The following is a 26,758-nucleotide window of genomic DNA, read 5'->3' as shown; positions in this document are numbered from 1 at the left end:
AGGCATCGCTGCCCCAGGAAGATGTTGTGTTCAATTAGCACAGCAAAAAGACGACAAAAAACTCCACTGGATAATCAAAGAGAATTCTGAAATAGAACACTGATGTTTTTGGGAAAAAACTAGGTCATGAACCAAAGTGTCTCTGTTTCCTAGCACTGTTGAAGGGGTTTGTTTTCTTTTTTTCTATCATCATAGATTGCTTTTGAGAAAGATTAACCAGTCTACAAATAATCCCTTGGTTTTGAGTTGCTTTACTGATTCACATTAAAACGTCAAGAAAGCATTTCCCTTTGTGATGTTCCCACTGTCTTTTATCAGAAGCCATTCCCTCTGAAGGCAGGAGTTATTTTGCCTATTCTTGGTTTTCAGATGTTGAACATGCTCAGCCTCCTCAGCTGATGGCTCAGGCCAGTTTGGACTATCTCATCTGCAAGGTTCACAGCAGGTTCAACTATTTATTGAACCACACTTCTTTTCCATTGATTTCCCTGTTTGCTTGCAAGACTGCAGCAAGGCTAAAGCATCCCCCACGTGATGCAGGGTCTCATGGCTCAAGCCTGGTCTGCACAGACCACATAAAAATGCCAAAAGCATGTTCAAACTTCCTTGCTCAAAGCCCCTCCAGAGCCAGGCTGCACATTGCTCTGCATACACAGCAATGCAAAACACACCACGGCATGGTAGCTGAATTTCAAGCGGGGCCTGCACATGAGATATGATCCAGTATGTAGGAAAAACCCCCAGAAAATCACCTTCTGTCTATCACACCTCAGCCTAGCCCTGAAATCCTTACTCAGCATTCCTTTTTCAAGGGGAATGTAGCAATTAACTGAACAGAGTTGGCAGCGTGAAGAGTGTAAATACAAACTCATCTCTACCTCTATTCATGAGAGGGATTTGTATAAGTTTGGGGATGGGGGAAAATACCTGTATTAATGACAAAATGTTGACGTAAAAAAATACCAAAATTAGTTAGCTTACTTCTTTAAAACTTCTGCATCATACAGGGGACAAAAGGACACAAGTTCATTATCCCTGTCTGAGACATGCACCCCAAGTTCTGCTGGTCATGATCCCAGGCTGGGAGCCCCAGGCATTACAGGGCAGTGCTCTGCAGCCCCTCTCAGCTTTGCAGTGCTGAGTGCTCTTTGGATGCAGGCACAGGCTGTATCTGGAGTCAAGGCCAGCAGCCAGGATTAACTGATGATAGAAGCAGGAGTGTGAAATTGGCTAATCAAGAAACAGTGCTGCACGACACACTTCCACAATGATAGCACTTGAAACCCATCAGCTCAGCCAGACCTGCCTCAGCCCAGGGCACCCTCAACTCAGCAGGAGAGGGAGCTGCTGCAGAGGCACAAACCCAGGGAAAGAGCAAGGGCCAGACAAAACTGCCCCAGGATAGCACTGTTACTGCTGTTAGCCCCCCTGAGGGTGATAAGCACATGTTCAATCCCATGGCAGGGCTGAGGTTCAGGGCTGTACCAATCCACAGCTCCACTTCCCACCTTCTCAGTATCCCAGGTGGTGCAGCACTGCACTCCCTGTCTGAGACTCTTACCCAAGATGGTTACACTAGCTGTAAAACCACTGAAAAGTAAGACAGGCAAGGTTCAAAGAGCTTCTCTACACAAATGCTAAGTAGTAATTACAAGGGATTAGCTTTACTGGTCATAAGATTTTCACATTAAAATTCAAAATGCATTTCCAGTGACATGATAGCTGTCTGGCTTATTTTACAAAACCAAACAGAACTCTTAAAGACACCTCATTCACCTTTTCTGATTTCTGTTTTTCTGCAAATCACTGCAGCAGAGTTCTAAAGAATCTTCAAAATGTCAGGCTGAATTTGGGCATGAAGTACTGCTTTCTGGACAGGACCAGTCTCTTACTATATGGTGCTGTATGATTTATCAATAATCATACAGCTCTCATAATTTTTTTTAAGATAGCTAGATAAACGCTAAACTCAACACCACAGTTTAAAACACAGGCACAGCCTGTAAAATACAAAGATAATGGCTTACTTGGCACATCAATTCTGTTTTAAAAAGTTCAAGACTATTTAATGCACACAAAGCTGTGACCATTTCTATATCCTCAGGACAGGCAATAAAGCAACACTCCAAACAGTGCTCATGGAACATGCAGCTCTAGGTTTACAGAACAACTACTTCAGTTTATACATGAATCTAAGTGTGCTATAGTGACCTCTGAAGCAACACTCTCCTAGAGGAAATTCTGTACCAGAACATTATCAATGTCGTTCACATCTTCACAGCAACAACAAAACCAAAACTCCCCACTGGATTTCAGATCCATTTTGGCCTGCTGGGCTATCAGCAACTTTAAAGACCAATCAGGTGTTGGGAATTTTTCCTTTTTATACATACACACATATAGGTGGATAGACAGATGTGTATCCATAGACATAACGTATTTTATCAGCATATGAGAGCATAGCAATTGCTGACCTGAGATCATGCATGAGAAGCTAATGAGTGGAAAGCTTCCTTCCTTCTCAAAACCAGAGCTGTTTCTCTTTTGTTAGAAGACATTACTTTGATTTTAAACTGATTATTCATGTTTGCATTCCTGAGAACTTTCTCAACAGGAACTGTATGGTTCCTATCTTTGCCAAATATATTAAAGAAACTTTAATTAGGGAAAAAACCATAGAAATATTCAGAAGTATTTTAATTAGAGATTGAAAGAACAGTTCTGCTTATGTGCAGCCTTTCCTAGACAACATTTATTAGCGAAAACATCTCTAAGGCTAATTAATTTATTTCCACTGAGATCAGAAAGAACTGGGCATAGTTAAAGCATCATGCTGCATCCCCAAGCCAACTAGAGCTAGCCAATTGCCACAGGAGAACTTAAAAACACAAGGAGAATTTTTGCTATGTGAACAAAAAGCAGCACTGAACAATTTCACCTCCGTAGCAAGGACATTTGGGATGAGTTTAACGCCCTTTATAAAAAAGTCAAGTCCTTTCTAGGATGGTGGTTTTGAAGGTCAATAGTAAAACTAACTGTTACTTCACAAATACCACATCAGGTCAGAATGTTCCCACTCTGAGTCTCTCTTTCATGAATATTTTTGCTACTACAAAAGCTGGGATGCTTCAAGCAGACTCCAGAAGCTTCAAACATTAATAATATTTGTATGTGACTTGCAACCACCTTCCCCTCTTTCATTAGCACAGCTGGGTGGAACTGAGTTATGCAGGGTGCTGCTTTGGGCTGGGGTACAGTTACTTTTCAGTTACACATCAGTTTCAGTTCCAGTTTGTTTTTCTCACAGTGCCTGGAATGGGGCTGTGTTTTGGATATGTGCTGAACACAAGAGATGACACAGAGATGGTTCTGTTCCTGCTGAGCAGGGCTCACCCAGGGCCAAGGCCTTTCCTGCTTTTCCACATGGTCACACTGGGAGGAGACTGAGAGGGGAAACAGCCAGGAGAGCTGACCCCAGCTGACCAGAGGGAATATTCCAGACCTATGGCCTCATGGACAGTAAATAAAAGGGGGGAACAAGGAGGAAAAAGGGACACTTGGAATGGTGGTGTTTGTATTCTAAAGGCACAATTACTGTGATGGGGCCCTGCTGTCCTGGGGATGGCTGAACACCTGGCTGCCCATGGGAAGTGTGAACCAATTCCTTGATTTGATTTGCTGGCATGTGTGGCTTTTGCTTTCCCTATTAATCTTTGTGTCAAGGCTTGAGTTTTCCAGCTTTTACCCTTCCCATTCTCTCCCTGATCCCACTGGTGGGGGAGTGCACTGCCTGGGGTTCAACCACAAAACCAGGAAATCAATCCTGCAAAGGACACAGACCTACGCTACTGAGGAGATGATCTGTGCCTCTATTTAGCAAGCACACAACTTCCATGTAATAACACACTTTACATGGTGGCATCCAAAATACAACACTGCATAACATGCAGAGATAAAGAAAATATGCAAGAAGAACTCCAGTTTAGAAAGCAAAATACAAACCTTTCCTCTGGAACTTACTCAATACCAGTGTGTTCTGACTCTGAAGTTTTCAAGGAATAGATCAATAGCCCAAGTGATTTTTAACTTGAGTGTCATTTTTCTTGGTAAAACAAATTATCAGTATTATTGGCTAGTTAATTAGATGGATATAAATATTACTTTTTTATTTCCCTTCTATATGTACTGATGCTAGTAACACTTTTCCTCTGCCATTACAATTCTGAAGGACAATCACAGTCTCTGACTTACCAGAAACTGTATTACATCATCCTTATAAAGGCCTCTTCTTGGTTTGAATTTCAAATTTGTATAAAATCAGTCAGGAACTCTGATTACAACACAAATGAAATTTATATAAAAGTCACATTTTCAAGTCACTGCTCTCATCTCTATCAGAATTACATCCTTACTATGACAACAGGGGTGCAGGGACCAACGTACCACAGAAGTATTTTAAAGAGTACATTTTAGGACTATTTTTCAGTGTATACTAAAAATCAAAAGACAGAAGAAAGTAAATGAGAAAATTTGCTACAATTAGAAGAAGCTCTGCTGCAAAACCCATTGCTAAACCTGCCTCTGAATGCTCATTCTAGTTACAGAGTGTAGCTACAGGCTAACAAAAAACTTTCTCCTTGATGATGAAGTCTTGGGAAGCCATCCAATACCAAATTATTTTCTACCAAGTACACACTAGCACAGGGCATACTCCATAAAGAAAGCCTCATCTAATGCAGGATTTATGCACCTCTAAATTAGGCATTGTGAAACCAAGCTTACGGGCACGGATCTCCAGAGTGGTGTAACGCTTTCTGAGTGAAGCACCTGCAGGTACTTGAGAGTTCTGGGCTCTCCACACCATGAATGGCAGAGTCTGGCACCTCAGAGGAGCTTAGCAAAACCTCCACACATTAACCTGCCACTAGTTAGCTGTAAAAATTAAAATAAAACAGCTTTGACAGAGCAACAAAGATTGCCCTGCCTGAAGAACACTCAAAACTATGAGCCCAAAGTCTCAGTCCTCTCCCAAACGAGACACCAACAAGGATTCATTGGAAATGGTTTTACTTTAATACCTGGAAAATGTGTGTTTAGGCTCACATCAGCATGAGGTACAGCAAAATATATTAAGTATATCACCTATGCAGGGCTTCTACTCCCACCATGTTTTAGAACAAACACAACAACCCAAAGACACTGACAAATTCATTCCCTGCTGGATCTTGGACAATCCAGACACCAGAACACACAAAATAATCCATACAGACAGCAAGACAGAAGTGTCAACAGCAGCTCTTTTCTTCAAACAATTTCCTTAGAACTATCATCTTACTAGCATTATGCACAATTTTACTGTCTAACTCTGCTCCTGTGGAGGGTGTCATGACAGAGAAATGTCCTCATTTCTGTCAAGCCAGCCAGCATGCAGATAAGCATGACCTGGTTGATATAATGTAACCCTTTTGAGGGAAGAACCTTTCAACAGAATCCCTGGTTAAAAGCTCTTAAATTAGCCAAGCTGCCGTGCTCTATGCAGTAAGAGCCTCCTGTGAATCAGTAACCAGATAAAAGACACAAATCAAAGGGTAAAACCCAAATGATGGCTTTTTACAGTGAGTAGGTGTTATCAGCAAGCACCTCTGCTCCTCAGAGCCAGCTTATTAACACATTCCTAAGAGAAAGGAGCCTTCAGCAGGATGTTTAGCTGGAATCATTTCATCTTGCAGCATTCCCCACTCTCCTCAAATCAAAGTTCTGCACAAGCACATGGCTGCTATTGGATGTGTGTGTCTATCCAAACCTGTGCTTCAAACTACAGCCACAGCCTGGCTGCTCTGCTTATAGCTGTGAAATCAGGGACAACAGAACCTGGGTGCCACAGAGTCCAAAGTATATTGGAGGAGCATGAGGACTTCCCAAAACCAAAAACTACACTGATAACATTGGATCACATTTTCAGTTATCAGCCTTACTCAATTTTTAGCTACCGCCGACCTTACAACTGCATCTAGGAACCCATACTATCAATCCTGCAAAAATCATGGCTTTCCAAACAGCTTAGCTGCACTGGGCCTCATCAAATTTCACTATTCTGAAAAGGTTAAATGGCTTTTAGCTCATGAACCAGCATTTCTGAGAAGCAAGTCCATTCCCTTAACTAATTAATTAACTGAGGAGAAAATGGAAGTGAAATATTAGATTCCCACCAATAAATATTTCTAAAAACCAATAAATTAAAAAAAACCCCAAAGAACATGGCAGAGAACAGTGACACAAAACTACTAAGGAGCAAAGAAGGCAAATAACTAAAGCTAGAGATAAGTATTTTGAATTGTTTATTTTGGATTTTACAACATGAAATACTCTTTTAACTAACTTTTAATATCAAGTAGTATTAATGCTAAATCAAGATCACATGGTTATTCAGGCTCTGGAAACATTCATCCATCTCCAAAACAAATTCATGCAGGGCTTGGTCTACGATGATAACTGTGAGAGTTAGTTTATTTTTACTGACTGTTGCTAAAGCACTGGAGGACTAAAAATAAGTTCTGTCAAACAATGATACTGTACTCTCAATCTATAACAAACAAATACTTTCCATAGATCATCCAAATCAGGAGAGTGAAAATGAACTGCTACTTTTGAGAAATAATAAATATGGACTTGGAAAGATAAGACTGTGAAATTTGTAGTGCTTTTAAGACACTGGCAGAGGAGAGAAGGCATGAATGTTATAACAGCCTTTGTTTCCAGTGATAAATAGTGCACAGGCAATGCTCACTAGTTCATCATTTTCTAGATTGGCTGCAGGTTTTTTGTAGCAACCTCTAAAAGACTCTGTGTCCTCCATGGACTTTTCCCCAGTAACTTTCAGCTTGAGGGTTTTTCTGAATAAATCCCTTTCACTTGCCCTTCTGAGGCTCAGTGCCTGCATGCCAAGTGCTGCTACCTCACCTGTTCTTGGGGTACCAAACACAGCCCTACAACCATCTTTACCCAGTGGTCTTCACTTAGGCCTTACACTCGTTCTCATGTGTGATTTCACACTTCTGAAGTAAAGCCTCATTTGTGACCTTTTCCTCAGTGTGACCAGTTACCGTCTCAATTTTAATTATGGCTTCTCTACAACACTTTCATTGAGCAGCTTTACCAGGTTACATTTTTCATTTTTTTCTTTCTCACTGCAGGGGCAAACCCTGTTTGTTTGGGGGATCACTTGAAACACATTACATTTATTCAAAGACATGCATGACATCCTTTCATTTACCATCCTCATCTACCAACATTAGGATTTCACTTTCTGCCCTTATTTTCTCCTAGAGAGATAACTTGTATCCTATTCCTTACTAGAAATGGAGATAACTGGTGTACACCTCTTAAAAGATATCCTTGTTCCATTTCTTAACAATTTTTTGCTCCTGACAAGTTTTTATCAGATCTTAGCTTAAATAAATTTAAAAATAAAATGCACTTTGCATGTTAATATTCCCACTTCACTTTTGGAGGCAGGACACCAGTCCCTCTGTGTAGACATTCCACTTGGCCAAAAAGAACCCACAGTGACTAATGAACTTAAATCTGCCTTTCAGACTTTCTGAAATCCCAAATTGCCTTTTCCCCTTTGGAAGACCTTCCAACTGAAAGTGTGATAATACTGTCAAGTCACCAGATCAAAACCTTTTAGTTGAAAGCTCCCAGGACCTTTTATCTCCATCTCCTCTTGTATCCTTAAGTCAAAGGAAGCAAATCCCCAGAACTCAACCTCCAGTTGAGTTACTGTCTCCATGAAGGCAATTGACAGTTTATTTTCTAAATACAAAATCCATTACATTCACAAGTCATCAACCCAAACGGTGACAGTGTTCAATTAAGAAAGAGAGTTAAGATTTGCATAACTGGCCTCTCCCTTTCATACACCTACCTAATTCTACTACTACCAGAAGACTTAGCTATTTCTCTTTTTACTTAACTAAATTTTGCTGCAGTTATCGTGTAAAACATGTTGCATATCAAGAAATAAAGAAATTAAGACATATTTTCACCTTGTAACTCAATAGCACAGGTAGTGCTATCTACAGGTAGATGAGCATCACCTGTAGACACTATCTCTAAAATAGGGTGGATATTCTGAAACAAAGAACTTCCTGTGCCTTGCAGTCACCAGCTTCAGGCAGAACACACCATACTAGGAAGTTCAGAAACACGAATAAGCCCCTGAACGTATTTTACCTCTATAAAAAGCCCAGTTCTTTCAAATGAAGTGGCTTTTCAAAATTAAAGTAGTTATAAATCCCATATGGAAGACCATTTTTATTAGGATATCTTAAGAGTAAGATCTTATTTTGGCAGCAGCAGTGAAGACAAAGGGCACACGCAAGCCATGGAAAAACTGCCTCAGCTAAGACTGCCCAGCTCTTCCCACTCCAACACTATCTCCTTAGTTCTTACAATTTTACCAAGCTATAATTGTTCTGACTAGAATTTTCCACACTGGGCTTTTGCCAATTTTGAGAGACATTTTTCAGGCTCTTCCAAAGGAGAGGCTAGGGAAAAAAACACACTGCTCCTTAATGAGATTAATGAGCCCCACTGACCTTTCCAACAGCTCGAGAGCACTAACACTTCACAACGGATGGGTCACCGAGCACATCTTGTTGCCAGCCCCAGGAAAACCCCCCTGAACTTGGCCAAGGACAAATGTTTGGACATACTGCAAATTTATGTATGCAGAAGAGATTTAGATTTTAGCAACTCATTGATCACCCTGTCCAAACACAATGCAGGAGACAAGGAAGCCACGTGTGGGAAACATAAAGGACTAGACAGGCAGACCCTGAGTGCAAGATGCACAAATGAAGAGCCAACATGAAAATGGATTTTCTAAGTGCCACTTGGGCACAGAAACTGGGATCAAGGGTGGTAAAGAGCAAAGGCTGCCTGATAAAGTGAAGGGGTGGAGAAACAACAGCAGGAGTTTCATCTAGGAGAAAATGCAGGGAAGGGGGGCAACAAGCCAAGCATGCACATTTCCCTCAAGAACTGGAATGAAACCTGAAGTTGCTGTCTAGCAGACAAATGGTGAGACGTTGTATCTGCAGAGCCATCAGTAATACATCCTATTTCCCTGTGGACCACAGAGAAGATAACTACAACCTACCCTGCTGAAATAATACTCTCAATTCAAACTACAGAGGTCTGCTGGATTGGAAGTTATCCATCCTGATAAAGAGCAACATCTGCTTTTTTCCAACATATATTTAAAAAAAAACCCTACCAAGAATTTATAAGCAATAAAACAAAGTTAAAGAAATATCAGACTGCAAAACCAAGCACTGAATGTCTTAGCAATTTTAATTAGGCTTTCCTGTGCAGGCAGTTTACGAGGAGTTTTTGAAGACACAATCACATACTACAACTTTGATGAAATCTCTGCTTTTTCCCCCATGACACAGCACTCTGGAGTAAATCAGTGTAAGACATGAAAAGGAAATGCGTTCTGCAGACCTTGCAGAACTTGGAAGCTGAAGAATTTAGAAGCAATGGAGGACACAGCAGATGAAGACCAAGCAAGATAATCCCACAGATGATGTAGCTAAATGCTGCAGTAGAAAAATGGATATATTCCTGCCACTAATAAAATCCTCTAGTGGTGCCAGGAAACCTGGGTAATTATTTTAAGACCAGAGAACACTGCAGAAAAAAAATCTACAGAAGAACTAGGAATATGTTTTGAATGTGGAGGGTCATCAGAGAGGGTTATGTGAGAAAAGGTGCCTTCAAATGAGTGCTAAAAATGGCTGGTTACATTTGTCTCCTTCCTATGACTCAGCTCATCCAAGTAGAAAACCCAAGTATCTTCTTGGTCTATTGTGAAATTAAATTATTTTGTAAAGACCTCAACGGAAAAATGTGTTTCTTCAAATCTAACTCTCCACATCTTAAAATTAACTTTATGCAGTTTGTGTCATCCTCTTTTAATACCTTTGCCTAAAACTACAGAGTTCCAGCAGAGTAAGCAACTGACAAAGCCGGCATGAACTAGAGGCAGTTGGGGAAACACCAGGAAGCCAGGGGAGTCATCACTACTGTACCTTTTCCAAATGAAAACTTTTGTCCTTTGAAGTTACACCATGACCCAAGCACACCTCGGTCTTCTGCCACCTCTTTATAGTGGTGTCAATCCACAGTGTGAGCTAAAACACCCTCCCCACCCACCCACCCAGTCACAGACAAAGCAGCCTGCAGTAATCTGGAGACAGAAGGCCGAGGAGTGAGCCCCAGTAGGCCCCACCTACCTCGTTGGGTGGGACAGCAGCGAAGGGCTGGATGACGGCCGCCAGGGGGATGCGGGCCTGCCTGGCCATGTCCGCCGTCACCGGGAAGCAGTAGGTGCTGCAGCGCATGTACCGGGGGCTGGCGTGGCCTGCGAAACACCACAGAGCACTGAAAGGCTGCCGGGGGAACCTGCCCAGCCCGGCACAGAGCAGGAAAATCAGAACACACAGCAACGAGTGCATGTGCTGCATTCAACACACGCTCGCTTTTCCTCCCATGCAGGCTTCTACCCATCTTTCCTCTTTATATCCCAGCCCATCACCCCTCCCCTCTGGTTAAATATTTTCTTCCTGAGTTTAAAGCAGAGATTTAAACACGACAAGAATAAGCCAACAATTACTTGCAAGAAGAATCTCAGTAGAGATTACTTGGAAACATCCCATATCTAGGATCTTGGAAGAAAACAGGGATGATATCCCAGTGGACATGTCAACACTGAACATAAAGGGGTGAGGCAGACTGCTATCTACTGTTAAGACTGCTCTCATGAGCTACCTCTGATTCAGAAAACAGTGTCTGCCTTGAAATCACCGCGCTCACAACTACACTGCAAAATACAGGGTGCAGAAGCCACCATGACACTTCCAAGAGGACACAGCACAGGCCCCTCAAGGAGAAACTGCTGTGTGATGCAGGCAAGAGCACTGAAAGGAGTTCAGGAATCAGCCTCCTGATGCTCCCTTTGTAACCAACAGACTGCAGCTCTGCTCAGTTTCTTGAAAGGAATTTCTTGGATCATCAGAATGGATTTATCCCATTCTTAGATAATGCCAAAAAATCTTAGTGTGTTTGTACATTTTATACCGCTTATCTCAGCATTGATAAATTACTGTTGGGCTGAATAACACCATCAGTTTAACCTGTATTAAAATATTGAGCCTGCTGTCAAGAGCAGCAGGTGGAAGATTGTAACTCCAGGCTCCAGGCAGAAGCAAAGGCAGATAAATTTTTCCTTTGGCCAGTGTACATGAACTAGACAGCTTGCACACTGCCTCTATCACTTGAATAGAAATTCATATCCTAAAAGGTAACGGAGATAGTCCAGTCTTAATGCTTCTTCTAGTGTCCACCTTTCAAATTTTCAGAATAATCCAGAAAGGATTTTCAACTTGAAATGTAACACCTTCAAAAATTTTAAGTTAAAAAGGAAAGTTGTCTCAATTATTCATATTCTTTGAAAGGCCAGGAAGGGTAGAGGAGGTGTTAAGTCAAGGCGTAAGAAATTAACTCCCACTTCCCTCCTCCCCCCTTTCTTTCTGTTCAAAGGAAGTTTGCAATTTCATGTACAATTTAGAGCAAACACCATCATTTTCAGATGAGAAGTTTGAGATTTTAACCTTTTAAAAATTTAATTATATTAGAATTCCCCTAGAAGACTGCCAAAGCAGTAACAAGGACAGTTACCTTGGTCCTGGATCACACAGTTGGTGGTGACGAGGGGAGGAACCTGTCCTCTTGTGTTTGTGGCATAGACCTGCCCTCCCCTGGCAGCCTTATCATTCTCAATTACTTGAATCTGATGAATAAGAAGCAAGAACAGTATGAGGAAGGTAAATCATGCATTCAGCTACATTCATGAACAGGCTAAGACCTACACAAAGTAAGACTCTGGTTGAAGCCTAATTTATAACAATTTACAGTATAATGTCATGAAATATTCATGCAGCTGACTTTGCTGCCCAAACTGCGTTCCCATAGGCTGCTCCCTGTTACTTCTGCATGATCCCTCACTCAGGTTTAAGGCTGACATTTTTCAGGACATAACCAAAGTTATATAAAGCTGTATTTTGTTCCACACCAGAAATCCAATCACTGATACTACCATTCCTCCTCTCTCCTCAGCAACGTGGTTTAGAGTGCAGCCAAACAGCTGTGGGAGGCAAGAGGAATGAGACAGGGAATTTCTCAAACGGGCTTTGCCATTGCTGCTGGTACCTCATGGAATTGTGTCTTTACACTGCACATGAACTTCTAGTAATAGCTAGGGAACTTCAGAAGCCTCTGTTGGAAAGCAAACAGAGAAGAAAAACCTAAATTAGTTGCATGGAGTCTACTGATCAACGTCCAAGAGGTTATTTCCTAACACACTGAAAATAGTCTGGGGCCTATAATTTTTTTTTCATCAATAAAGTTTTCTGTACTGCAATTTAAATATACAAGACATTCCTCAGAGAGCTTGTTAGATCTTCTGCTTGATTACTTTTCCCTGCCTCCTTGGCTTGTATACTTATAGCTAACTCTTGCATTAGAAGGAAAAAGGTTTTGCTCTAAAAAGGTCCACTGGCTGAAGAAAGCAAACCACCCTGAGACTTAGGTCTGCAAAGGATCAATGTGCCATGGTATTCTGCAGCTAACTGACCTAAATATATCATTGTTCTTGGAAATAATTGCTGACAAAGTCCAGATGTGAGTTTTCCTAGATGTTGTCAGGGCACATATCAGCCCCTAACATATATAAGAGAAATATAAATCAACAATGGCTACAGATAAGAAGTAAATCTATCTGGCAACACTACTGTAATTATAAAATGTAAATATAACAACAGAAATACACATGGTCATACTTAGTCCTCATTCTGAATTAGCTTTTTGTCCTTTACAGACACTGACCCAGATCATGTTTCTTTTAAACATTCCTTCTGATCCTCTCTGTAAGGCTTAAACAAACCTTTTAACCTATTTTAACATGGCTGTTGCAGCCAAGGCTGTTTATACTGTGTGCATAATTGAAACAAGACATCAGCCCATGTTTTCATGCCAGACCTCCTTCCCTCCCTGCCCTTTTTTTTTAAATTAGACAAGATCATTTTATCCCTCCACTGTAAAAAGCACTGCACTGAAACACTAGGAATGATTGACTTAAGGGCATTTGTTATTTATACAGACACTTGATTCAGGGGGTTTTTTACACAATGCTTTTCATCATTAAAAATTGCCTTTAACAAGGCAATTGCAGTTGTTACATTAACCCCTAAGGGATTATCAACAAGTATTTTTCCAAAGTTACTGGGGGTTTGCATCAAATTTGTCACTGGGTAAAAATAAAATCTTTTCTAGAAGAACAAAAGAATACCTCAAATTAAAGAAGCAAGACAGTTTCATACTAGACAGTGTGAGTCTTTTGCAAAAATGCTTCTCCTGTACAGCAAACCTGCCTCAGCAAGAAGTGTAAGATTCCTCCACCCAGACTAGCCTGCTGTGCAGTGGTGAAAACACCTTTTTAAAGTAGCAAGTTCTAGGTTGAAGCTGCTTCAAGAATTCTGACTCTCTGACCATCTTTTGACCTGTCCAGGTGATTGCCAGAACCACTCTAAGTGTGGGCACCAGAACATTTTCTCGATGAGTTTAGCACATGATTGCTTTCTACTTTCATCAGCTGTTTCCAATAAAGAAGTTAAATGCTGCCTGTGCCTGACCAGCCCTTTCTTTGCATACCAACCAGACAACTTTATTTCAGAAAGATGCATGAAACCATAACCTTCTTTTCTCTAGCACCATCCTAAGAAGAGACATGGTCCCACCAGTGCAACAGCTGAGCCTCTTCAGCTTGCATGAAGCATAAACATCAGGTATATTGCAGGCTACTGAAATCTTTACAAGGCTGCAGCAACTAGAAGGATGGCTTAGGCAAATAATTCTCGTTGCCTGAGAAACTCTTCAAATCAAAAGGCAAAGTGGTTTCTGAGCACGTGACTTCTCAGCGTTGCCAGGACTGCACTTCCAGAGTTCATGTACCTGTATTGTGTACAAATCCTACTTGTGGTATCTAAGTTCAAGCCTTCAACCTTTTCAGAGTGAAAAGGAAAGGCCATAAGCTGCAGTGAACACAAGCAGTTCTTCAGTACTGGTCACTGTCTCATTAAGAATCCTGTTGAGAATTCCTAGTGAAGTATTTCCTATAAACCATTTGGGACATCCTCATGTATGAGAGTCCCATGTCAGATAAAGTTATAAAGCCTCTTCAGTACTCCAACTAATTTCATACCCTAATTGATCTAAAACTGACAGCGCAGAGCACAAAATTGCATTAATTAGAAACTGCAAGAACTAGTAGGTATGTTGAGAACCAAGACATGTACGTGCCAAAGCATGTTATGAAAAATCTCACCAGCTAAAATGCATATAATGTTAGCATTTGTCATTCCTCTATCTTAAATGCAGCAGGAAGTTACATTTATAAAAAATTAGAGCCACATTACTTACTGGGCTTGGAATAGAGTCAGGATCAAGCTTCTTCTGTGGTGGGCCTGAGAGCTGTGCTGGACTGCCAGGAAAAGCACCAGGATAGGACAGTTGAGATGCTGCCATCTGAGGACCATAGCTTGCTGCAGAGTTACAAATGACAATTCATTTGAAGTATTTAGTTCCATTATCAATGCTTAGCATCAACTTCTGCCATGCAATTAATTCTTACTCAGCTAAGTGCAACTCCTTCTTCTCCTCTATTTTCAGCAATGAAAAGAAATGGATTTCTGTGGCTTAGTTTGGCTTTAGTTTGTGTTTTTAAAAAGTAAGAACAACACCAGATGTGACAACTTTGGGGCCAAAGTTTTCAGGTTTAGGTCAAGTAGGACAGTTATAGATTACCACTGTTACTCATGGCAGGCCATTACCTCAGTGAGAATCTCTCAACTAACATCAGTCAGTGCAAACTGATATCATTAGCTGGCTTTTTGTATTCACTTACAATCCATTATTGCTATAGCAAAGCATTTTTGAAAGCTGCTTATGACAGTACTACAAGACAGAAAGCAGCCTATACCTTTACAGAGTGTAAGAAAAACACCTTCCTGTAGTGTGGCGTGCCTTCACCAACTACTAACCACTAATTCTGTTTCTGATCCAAACTGATCTCCTTTTTCTTGTTACAGTCTCGCCAGAGCGCTAAACTTGTGAGCAAAAGCAGAGCCTGTCTCAAGTGTACTGACTGACAATGCACATCCTTCCCTTCTACAGAAGGGGAACTCATACTTCATTTTTCCCAGCCAGCTGAAGATTCAGTCACAAATGGACACAGTTCCACCAGGGATTGTGCCTGCACACTTTGCTTTCAACCACATAACAAACATCCTTCCCTACCTTGCTGAGGATGATATCCAGGCCCTGGAGGCTGTCCCGGAAGGTGTTGCAAGTTAGCATTTGGAGGGGCAGGTCCAGGGATTCCACCCTGCCTGGCCATAGGAGGCAATGCTGGCTGAGCAGAAAGGCCATTAACACTGTTTGCTGGTGGGGGAGGCAGCTGTGGTGCAGGTGGCAAACCCATCGGCTGCTGGCTTGGGGGCAGCAGCCGCGGGCCCTGGAAAGCCGCCGGATGGCCGGGAGACAAGCCAGAGCTCGGAGCAGTGCCGGGACCTGAGCGAGAAATGACATCAGGTGAGTCAGAAATGATAACCTCCCAAACCTGTGTCAAACCTCTGTGTGTCTGATCACATGACAAATTGTGGTTTAGGCCTCAGCTGATTCAGTCATTTTATTTCTTTTGGCTCTATTTGCAATAAAACCCTGCAGCTGGGGTAGATGGGGAAAGAGTGAGAGAAGCCAGAGTTGGACAGTTCTTCACTAGAACACACACAGATCACTCAGCTTTCAAAATACTACTTCATTTCAGAAAGTGAAACAACATTCTTTTTGCTCAATAATCCATTTCTCTTATGTGGTATGTTTTTCTTAGTCTGCTATTTGTATTTCACCATTACAGGTTTGATGGAAAATAAACCCACTTGATACTAAAAGATGAAACACGTGGGAATTATTTTGTACACACTGGCAAGGAATTGTTTGTTGTTTATAAGATCCAGATTTCAATTAGAATTAAGAAGACTCTGGAAAGAGGTTTTTTGAGAGTTACAATCTGTAAACACTTATTACTTTACAAAACCTCTATTTCTTAATCAGATTTTCCCCCAAAGACAACACAACTTTAAAGAAAGCTAGAAGAATAACCAATATTAGGTTTGAAGCAAAAGAACGTGTTCATATAGAAACGCTGAAATACATCTTCTGTCACATGTTAACTGAAATAAACCTTTACATGCAAAATTCAAGCCTCTCAGAAGATAACATGAGAACACTGTATTTTACATAATTGCTTTTAAATTGTTTATATAATATATTTTGCGTAATTGAAATTTGCATATCAGAATTCATGGCTGGAAGTCATTTATATGGAAGCATCACATGATCACATCTTCAGGGCCTAGATTTGAGATGGTATAACATCAAAATAAATGCAGATAAATTTAGATTAAAACCCAGAAATGCTTAGACAAGAAACGGTAAAAAGTTGAGAAAAATTAAACCCTGCCTGCATATTATTGTTCATGCCTGGGCTGTTACTGACACATTCACTGAGTATTTTGAGAAACGACTGATGGGATATCTGAATTTTATGGAAGGTTTGTCAAACATCAATTCAGAATTAAGCCAATACTACTCATTTAAGGAACTGGATGAGATTAAAAAATGCTAAGAACTTAAGCCAATGATGGTGGTCAAAGGTCTCATTTTCTGTTTATACAGAAGTTCAATAAGTTTTAATTATCCCAGTCTTAATGCTGTAACTGAGAAGAAGTCAACCAGATAAACCCAATTACCATAGCTATTTATCTGCATGCTGTTGAGCTGGTCAGCAAGTTGTGCTGTAGAGGAAGCAGGTGCAGTACTTGGGAAGGCTGCTTGGGACTGATGACTGTAGGGAGGATAGGAAGGCCCTGTGTTACTTGGAGGTGAAGGGCCTTGAAACCTAAAGGAAAAAATCAGTGCAGTTATGCAAAAAAATTACATCAAACAATCATAACTCTCAAAGTTCTCATACCTCCTCAAGACAGTGCTGAAACAATTAATTAGGACAAAACCCTAATGGAGTATGCCCACATTCTGCTCAGAAAATGTACACTTGTATTAAAATAAATAAAGGACAGAGAGATTTCACACTCATTTAATAAAAACAGGCAGTCCATGTTTGTTTGCACACTTGTTAGAAACGAAGCAGAGTGAGTACGGCATGGCAAAGTAAGAGAAGTAATAACTGTAAGCCTGAAGATTAAGAAATACAAGCTTCTGAAGATATCACAGCACTCCATGGCCTTTCCAAGCTTATAAAGAAAGACTCCATACCAGGGATGGATGAAGAAGATTAGGAGAAAAATCTGTGAAGAGAAGAAAAGGAAGTGAGGAATGCATGAGGAGTTCTGTGTAGTAGAGGAAAAAAGAAGATGCGGGTAGAGAAAAACTTCATGACTATCAGATATGGAAAATGTGAATGCAAGAAAAATAACCAAAGAAAGGAAAGCAGTAACACACACATGGCTTACAAAGGCATTTTCTACCAGACTATTTCACTCTGGTAAAATAAGATCCCAGGCTGTGTCCCAGAGACAATCAACACGGATTTTCCCTTGTAAAACTGAGAATAAGCAAAGCTATTTCAAGAGAAGTAGAGCTTGCTTTACTTGAAATTTTTGTCTAGATACTTCCTGGCCTACAACAGCAGCTCTGAGCAATTCTGGAAAAAAAAAAAGAAGACCAGGAGAAGAACAGGAGATGCAGCTGTCAGGGCAATGATGGGAAGCTATGGAAGGGAATCAGTATTTTGCTAGGTCATGTCAACCTGACTCTATTCACCCTGTTTTGTCATCTTCAGGACAACCACCACTTCTATGCATGCATACATCACCTTGAACAACTCATCAGCAGTCTTTTTGGGTCCTCCTTCCCACAGTGAAAATGAAATAACTACACAAAAAGCTAAGAACCACAGAAGGAGATTAAGATTTCAACCAACTACAAGAAGGATGTTGTTAAATGGTGTCAAGTTCACTAAAACTGAAGGAGCTATGGGTACACAAATGAATTTTGCCACTCCTGGGAAACATGGAAAAGTAACTAATATTTGACAGAATTAAATAAAAAAGCCGCATATTGACTCAAATATTGACTCATATTTCCCTGCAACACAAATATTGTGTAATAAAGCTTGGCTATCCCCTCATACAACCTTTTTGCAAAGATTTCTTTCTACAGCTTTCACCTGTCCCTGTTTTCTCCCCTTGCCATTCCTGCCTCCTTCACAGAGAGGTAACAGAGGTCAAACAGCTGAGGTGTTGATCCTTTCCAGTCACCTGTGTGGCTGCTGTCCTGGTGTACCAGACCCATTCTGGAAACTGGTCTGGCTCAATTGCTGTGCACCAGGTGGTGGAGGCCCAAGAGGAGCTGGAGATCCAAAAGGCACAGTCGATTTCGACACACCTGCAAAAGATTAGGCACTTTTATGTAAAACCCTGTAAGAAAGAACAAGACGGGCAAGAAACGCAAGAGTGCAGCTCTGCTCTGGCATTAAGAAAAACAGGTTTGGGTCACCCTGCTTAAGCAGAAGGGTTGGACCAGAGGTCCCTCCCAATCTCAGTGATTCTGTTGGAAAGCACAGATTTCTGCTCAGTTATAAAAGCAGACATGAAAAACTAAGAGAGAGTAAAAAGCAAACAAACAGCAGTTCATAACTTTCCAGCAAAGAACCCAAGAGGAACAGTAAGAAAAAAACGATGAACAAACAGACACAGCTATTGCCAGTTTGGGGCAGCGCTAATTCCCTGTCACCCAGTTAGATTTCAAGGCAGAAACAAGAGGTCACTTGGATTTCAGAGACCAAGGTAAGAAAGAAAACTTAAAACGATTTGTTAAATTAAAAACAAAAAGAGCTTCCATATGTAGAACCTGCTCTCCTGTGCTGAAAACTTTTATAAATTCAGATCTAGTATAGTGACTGTGAAGAAACTGTGATTTATGTAAACAGCAGTGTTGAATGAACAACCTTTCAAGAAACTGTATTTCTTGAACTATTTTCCCTTTAAATTATTCTACCATTAAAAAAAAAATCATCTGGTATGAAAACCAGTACTTACTCCAAGTATTCTAATAAATCAACTACCAGAAGCATTTCTATCAGAATTCTGACTATATTCAGCATCTGATTAGACTAACACAACTCCTGCTGTCTTTAATAAGTTTTAGAGAAACTGGGTAAAACTATTTTTCTGTTTCCTGTTGCAGTATCAGTGTAAAATTTCCACATTGTAGAAAGAGATGTAAAACATCAATACAGAAAGGTAGACTCTGAAAACAAATTTTAAGCCAAAATAATACCTGGTTGAGGTGCTGAGTATGAAGAGTTAGGGTCCCCATAATGTCCATAATGAATTGAAGAACTGGGTGGTCCAAAACCTCCTATTCCTGGCTGGGATTGGGAATATGGAGGAGCTGCAACATAACCTTGTTGACTCATGATGGCAATTTTCTCATTCCAAGTATTGTGTCCTCTACAGCAATCTGCAAAAAGGACAATGACACCTGCTGCTATTCATCAATCTCTGCATTTTAAAAGGCTGTGAATTGTATTCTCCCCCCAAAAAGAGAAGAGACACATTTGATGGCAAAAAATGACCTGAAGTCAGGGGCAAATATTGGTTTTGCTTGATAGCTAAGTTTCCTCAGCATTACCACATGCTGCATTCAAATGGGATTCACCTATCCCAAGCCCATGGACAGAACTGTAAGCAATGGATGTGCAGATGGAAAAAAATCTCAAATGAAAATCCCAAACTATTCTTTTTACTGGGAGAGCGTTGACTTCAACTACACATGGAAAATACACTGTAAATCCTGCTCCCCAAATACCAGCCATCCCAAAGAACCCAGAACTCACTGAAAAAACAGGAAAAGCAGAGTGACCAGAGCAGAAAACTCCCCCTAGCAACTACTTCCCCTATGCTAGCACACCTTATTTTAGAGGTGTGGAATACAACACCAGTTTTCCAGCAAACCTTTTACAAACCTTCTGCATCAACCCCACTCCAAGCAAGTGATGGAAGACTCCTTGCTTTGGTGCTGGTGAAACAGAGAATAAAGTACAGCATACAGAGAGTTCCTAATCCTGCTTGTCTTCTGCATTACTGGCCCAGGCCTGAGCAACCTTTTTGCTCTAGAATTGTGCCAAAACTGAGCACAAGACATTCTGCGAGGGAGAGTTGAGGCAGAACGGCCCCAAGAGTACTGTATGTTACCCTTTGTGTTATCAGGCATCTTCTCCATAAGTTTCACATCTTGATCCTGTTGTTGTTAAATAAATGAAATGAGCAACCCCCAACATTAGATAGACAGCAATTGAGAAAGAGTTTTCTAATGATGAGAGCATTCACAAGCTATGTAATTTCTTTCTTGTAGTCAGATTTTGTTTAACAGGACAAAGTAACATTTCAGAAAACTTTCAGCAAAGAGTGTCCTGGTAACTGCCATCATTTTTAGAAGCAAAAAATCTGAAGAATTCTGCATTGACAAATCATATGCTTGTATTTCACCAGATTAGTTTTCAGATACAGAACCCTTGCCACCAAGGGATCTGAAAAACTATTAAATTTGTACACTCTGCAGCCCTGATAAGAAGATTCCTCTTTTCCATGTGAGAGCTTCCATTTTGATAGCAGATTGAATTTAACAATAACAGAATTTTACTTTCTTGAGGCCCAAATTAAACTGTTATGAGAAATGCTGAGGATCCAACCTGAACAAGCATTTACTACTCCTGTAGATTCCCAGGCACATAAGCCAGTCATCCCAAAGAACTACACAACATAAGTTGGCATTCCAGGTGTTAAGTGTTCCTTTGAAATAGCTTTCCCAACCACCTGGACTTCACATTCTTAAGCTCAAACCATGGAGTCATCTTTAAACATGGAAACTGGATGAAAATAAAACATGAATTGTGTTTCAGAAGCACACACAAAGGCACCTTGAAATTACAGCTTCAAGAACACACAGATAAATTTATGCTGCACTGGCACATGTCAGTAGAAAAAAGTTATCCCTACCAGAAAGCCCATTCCTAGGCTTCCCAAATTAAATAGATATTTCTGAAGAAAAAAACCTCAACAGTTTTACTGATCACCCACATCAGACAAGAAATCCCTCTGAGCTGTGTACAGAGCCTGGCCCTCTCCACACTCTTCCATGCAGCACAAGATTTCTCAGTTGCAGTGGTTAACTGCTTCCAGGAGTTAATCCTATGGAGTTTTCTCCTATTTATTGGCTAACAAGGTAAACACAGGAAGAAGAAAGAAAAATGTTTAATCAGAGGCTTGCTGCTGCCAGCTGTACCTCCTTCCCTCCCCCACCTCCATCAGAAAAGACGTGGCAGCGAGAGCTTTAGTTGTTCCAAAAGACACTAAATTAGCATTAAATTACCTACACACTAGCACAGCTGTATACATACTTTGTATCTATATAAAGGAAGAGATTTTCACTTAGAGGCAGCTGCACCTTAAGCTGCAAGGGCATTCAGAGGAAATTACTTCCTCCACAGCTTACTCACACACACACACAAGAAAAAAAAAAAATCTTGCCACGTCAAACTTCCCACAGACAGTATAAACACACAGAGGTTGTGCTGAAGTGAGACAGAAGCTCTAACCACAGATGAAATAATACAAGTTCTTAAACACAGTTCCAGACTCTATTTAGCACCAAGGATACTTATTCTCTTCCCAGGACAGGCATAGATACCAACAATCACAAATGAGTGTTTTAAGGTTGCCTGAAGGATTATGAGCATTTCAGAAATTATACCGTGGGGGTGTGGATGTACCACTACTACACTCTGAAAAGAGTTCATACAGAAGGTCATGAAAACTTTTTTCTCCATCTCAACACTAGTTTACCTTATATCCCATAACCTGGGGTACAACACCAACACTGAGGAACAGCTGCAGAATTTAATTGACCTCTATTACCGAATAGGCCGTCACCTTTTTCAGAGGATCGCTGCACCTATGCAGCGCTCTGCTGTCTCTGGGGAGATGTAAAAGTTAACTATGTACAAGCAGAAGTAGGACAACAGAAACAACAGGCTCGAGTCCTTGGCTCCCAGGAGGAGAAGTATCAACTTTGTATTTCTCGGGAGACACTGCGCTGCCCAACACGCCATGGAGGCAGAGGCGCAGTCCCTCCATGCCCGCGGCAGTGTCAGTGTGGTGCCCAGTCCCGGGGGTGCGCGGGCTCACCGCAGGACCGAGCATCGCTGCGCGCACGCACCGAACGCACCGCACCTACACACCTATTGCTGGGCTCCTTTCCGGTGCCACGCTGCCAACCAAGCTATGAAAGCAAAATCGAATTTTTTCCCCGATCGCTGCCAAGCCTGCCGAGCTCTACTACATCTTTTTATGCATGTTACTTTTCTTTCCCCATCGCCTACGAGTTTTAACCGCCGTAAGCTCGCAACAGGTCCGGCCCCGCGCTCGGAGCCACCGCCCGCCCCGCGGCAGTCGGTACCTGTGCCTGCCCGGGGCCGGGCTCCGCCGCCGGGCTCCGCGCTGCTGAGGGCGGCCGCAGCCCCGTGCCCGCCCCGCCGCTGCCCGCGCTGTCCCCGCGCTGCCGCCTCAGCCGGCGGTGCCGGTTGGGACCGTTACCTGCGGCCGCGCGCCCGCTCCCGCACGCGCCCGAGTGCCACGTCTGAGGCGGCCCGGCGCGGGCCGCGCCTGCGCAGTGCGGGCAGCGAGGCCGCGCCCGCGGCCGGGCCGTGCCCTCCCGGGCGGGGGCGAAGGGCAGCCCGGGGCCGCCACCCTGGGAAAGAGTTTTCCTTTCGCTCCGGGGGATACGTCCCGCTCCAAACGCGGAGCCCAGTTACAACAGGGATACTCGTTTTTCCTCGTTATGTGCTTGAAAAACAGAATCGCGGAATCGGTTAGGTTGGAAAAGACCTCTGAGGGCGTCGAGTCCGACCTATGACCGAAGAGCACCACGTCAACTAAACCATGTCCCTCAGTGCCACGTCCAGGCTTCCCTGGAACGCCTCCCGGGACCGGCGCTGCGCCGCCTCCCCGCGCAGCCCGTTCCCATGTCTGATTATCCATTCTGTGAGAAATTCTTCCTAATGCCCAACCTAAAGCTCCCCTGCAGCAGCTTTACACTGTATCCTCTCATCCTGTCGCCGGCTGCCTGGTCGAAGATGTATATATGTATATTTGCATCTACATTTTACACATACATACCTTGCATATCTGTATGTAAATTTGTGCCACCTGAATATCTCCAGTGAAATATGATGCAGGTACTTTACCTGTTTGCATACTCTGGTTTTAATTACTGTCCAAGTGCATTTAAAAATGCTGCTTTGGTTACAGGATAGGTAATGTTTTTCTAATTAACAAAGTAGAAACATGGGAGTAACATGAGAGAGATTGGAAGTAACATGAGGAAGATGTATTTGTAAAGTTATTTTTCTTCCTAATCACAAATAAACATAATTGTGTTAAAGTAAAAAGAAAGGAGACTGGCAGATGAAAAAAAGCAGCCTCTCAAAGAATCACAGAATCAGAATATTCTGAATTAGAAGGGACCCACAAGGATCATCAAGATCTAACTCCTGGCCCTGCACGGGACAGCCCCAAGAATCACACCACAACAGCTGCGTAACTCACGTGTATCTGGAATTCAGGCTCCAGAGGCTTTCTTATCCTTGTTCTACAACCTTATGAAGTCTTCTGAAAGTACTAAGTTTACCTAGAGCTATACCTCAGTAAAGGCTGTGAGCTCAAAATAAACTGTCCAAAGCATTCATTGCTCTACAAAAAAATTCTGAAAAAACCCCAGGGCCTTTGAAACAGGTGTCAGAATGAAGATACACAGTGGCATCCTTTACATGAACAACTAACTAGAAACCTCAACAAGTAACACAAAGCAGGCAAGAACAGGGCTTGATCTGTCTTATCCTTGCTAACCAGAGCTGGATTCACCACTAAATAATATAAGCTGTTTTTCTACGTGTTATCAGAGCCAATACATTGGGTTTGTCAGGGAAAGTCTAAAACCTTTCAAATCAGAATGGAAAATGTCATCCCCGAGGTGACAAAGCATCGGTTAAACTGGATGTGGTTTTGGCTGCAGGGTATCAGTGACTCTTTCATAAGCAGCATGCAAACCAATGCCTTTCATCATTGCTGTGCTGTAGTTTCATCCCTTACCCCTATCTGTTTTCCTGGTTATAACAGACACATTAAAGTTATGCAAAAACTCTTCTGAAATACCACGCCACTGAGGAAAATAACAGGTTTAAGTTTGGACATTCCCTATTTTGCCAGGGAGACAGGCAGCCACTGTCCCAGCAGTCCTGCTGTGTCTCTCTCTCTGAGCTATTAACAGTAAGCAGCTGTGGATAACTCAGCACTGAGGAACCGTGCACTTGCTTGGCCACTGAATACTTACTATCAGATTTCTCCTCCCAGAAATCAGCTCCAGTGAAACCGAAACATGAGATCAGCAAAAGATAGCAAGAAGAAGCCCTGGCATTGGCAGTTCTTCCCTTAATTCAGGCCCACTCTGGAAATGGATCCAGATGCCTCTTTTTTTTGAGGATGCTCCTGTTGTCCTTTAGCCTGGCACACTGATACAAAAGGCATGCAGCATGTCACAGTCTGCATGTTTGGAACTACAAGTAGGATTTATCTCCTGCTTTACATATAACATTTAAAGTATTTCAAGGTTTTCCATTTCAGAAACGTGGAAACATCATTAAAGATTAAAGTGTGTTATAGGTCTGGAATGTAATTTCACAAAAATGAGAATGCAGGATTGCTAAACTATTGTAAGTTATTGTATTAAATCCTTTTAATTAAACCGCACCATAAAATCTGAGAATCAGACTGGTTTAGTCTCATTGTCAGCAATGATGACCTTGTAGGTTTATAGACCTTGTAGGTAATAAACCTACAAGGTCATGATTGCTGACAGCCAAGAAATTACTTTTAACAATCAATTAGGTTGGAAAATTTATCCTGTAGTGGTACCTATGCAACGCTGCTGAAAAGGAATGTGATTTCATACATTTCAGACCTAATTTGGAGTGGTATACAGGCCCTATAGAAAGCTAGCTCAAACCTTTCAGAGAACATTATAAAATTTGGTTTTTAGTTATTATTATTTTTCAAATAATTTGAGATTGGACCGTTCCCAGAAATTACTGCTGGAGGTCTACAAAAGCCCCAGCTGAGCAAAGCATGCAGATCTCCTGTCTCTATCTCATAGCACATCCCATGAAGACAATGTGTGTGTGACTCCAGGAAACCTAAATTCTATCCTAACCTGTTCAGTTACTGCATGTCCTTAAAATACAGCATTGCTACAAGGTGCCAGGAAGATTCAGAGCAAACCTTTCCCTAGGGGAAGATGTGGGCAATATTTGGTATGTTCTTTAAAGTAAAGACTATTTCATCACAAGGAATAGTTCATAAAACTCCAAGGATTATACATTTTAAAAGGTGCTTATTTTTGTTGAAACACTTTTTCTTCTTTTATTTCATTTGTGTATCTTTCAGACAAGCTACAGGTTTGCTTTTGCACATCAGAAGGGCCCTAAGAGCTATTTACATAAAAAAATTACTTTGTTTTCTTATCTTGCTTTTATATATTCACTAAAATCTTCTTTAATGCTTTTCCTACTGTATATTTAAGGTCTACGAAAACCAGCTTACAGCTCAGCATAAAGTGCTTTACAAGAAAAATGGAAATTATATTAAAAAATATTATTTGATTAAAATGAAGGCAAGACTTTGGTAAAAAAAAAACAATGAAACTTTGAAGGAATTATGTTCCTCTCAAAAAATCATGTGTCAGATTAGAAAATGCTATATGAAGAAAAAGAAAAGATGTAATATTTCAGGAATCAGAACACGACTGTAAGAAGAAACACATCAGTGCTGTGACTCAGCTACATTTCTAATAAAAAAGTAAGCACAGTAGAAACCTGAAAGAGGGTACGGCAGAAATGAATGCTGATACTTTGATTCAACAGTTTCAAAGGCAATTAGAAAATATTATTGGAGTACACCCTTTAAACACTGCCCTATAGGGAATGAAAACATCCTAGGGTTTTCAGAATACCAGACTGATGTCTGTAGGTGTTGTTATTCAGGACAAACAATATAGGAATGTTAAAATCCTGGGCATGCATTCATTGCTGTATATTTTAAGTATCCTGTGTTAATAGAGCCTACAGGCACTGTCCACTTATCGCCCATTTCAGCTCAGGCCACAGTAAAGGAAGAGCTAATTCCTTACTGCTGTGTTGGGTTTTGTTCACCAAGGTAACTCTGGCTGTGGATCAGAGCGCTCAGAACCATAGTGGGTCCTGGCCAGTTGAGGAGGCCACTGGGAGGCCACTAGGGATTGCTGAGCACATGGATCATGCCAGTCAATCTCCCTTTTTCCTTCTGCTGAGAGCTGACCTCCCACTCCACAGGAATGGTAAAGCTGTTCTACCTCTCAGGCTGCTTCCAGCATAAAGACATCCTGGCACCTTGTGCTCATTAAAGTTTCCAAAGTATTTTTAGATGAGAAGAAGTGTGAACCCAATTCCAATTCATAACCTTGT

At 41.5% G+C, this 26,758-nt stretch overlaps 1 protein-coding gene across 4 annotated transcripts in view; it reads right to left on the bottom strand.

Moving 5' to 3' along the window:
- SEC24D (SEC24 homolog D, COPII coat complex component) overlaps nucleotides 1-26,758 on the bottom strand; it is a 55,938-nt gene that overhangs the window by 19,251 nt on the left and 9,929 nt on the right. For 2 of the 4 annotated variants that reach the window (XM_084204688.1, XM_084204685.1), the window contains exons 4-10: nucleotides 19,483-19,665; nucleotides 18,462-18,588; nucleotides 16,935-17,083; nucleotides 15,421-15,693; nucleotides 14,545-14,666; nucleotides 11,746-11,857; nucleotides 10,302-10,429 (exon numbers count right to left, since the gene is read on the bottom strand). In XM_084204688.1, coding sequence (XP_084060814.1) covers nucleotides 10,302-10,429; nucleotides 11,746-11,857; nucleotides 14,545-14,666; nucleotides 15,421-15,693; nucleotides 16,935-17,083; nucleotides 18,462-18,588; nucleotides 19,483-19,665 — 1,094 coding nt within the window. The other 2 variants (XM_084204687.1, XM_084204686.1) reach the window with 2 other exon arrangements.

The sequence above is a fragment of the Fringilla coelebs genome (genome assembly GCF_963513975.1).
Source record: "Fringilla coelebs genome assembly, chromosome: 4".
Taxonomy (NCBI): Eukaryota; Metazoa; Chordata; class Aves; order Passeriformes; family Fringillidae; genus Fringilla; species Fringilla coelebs.
This window is presented reverse-complemented; position numbering and strand designations above follow the sequence as displayed.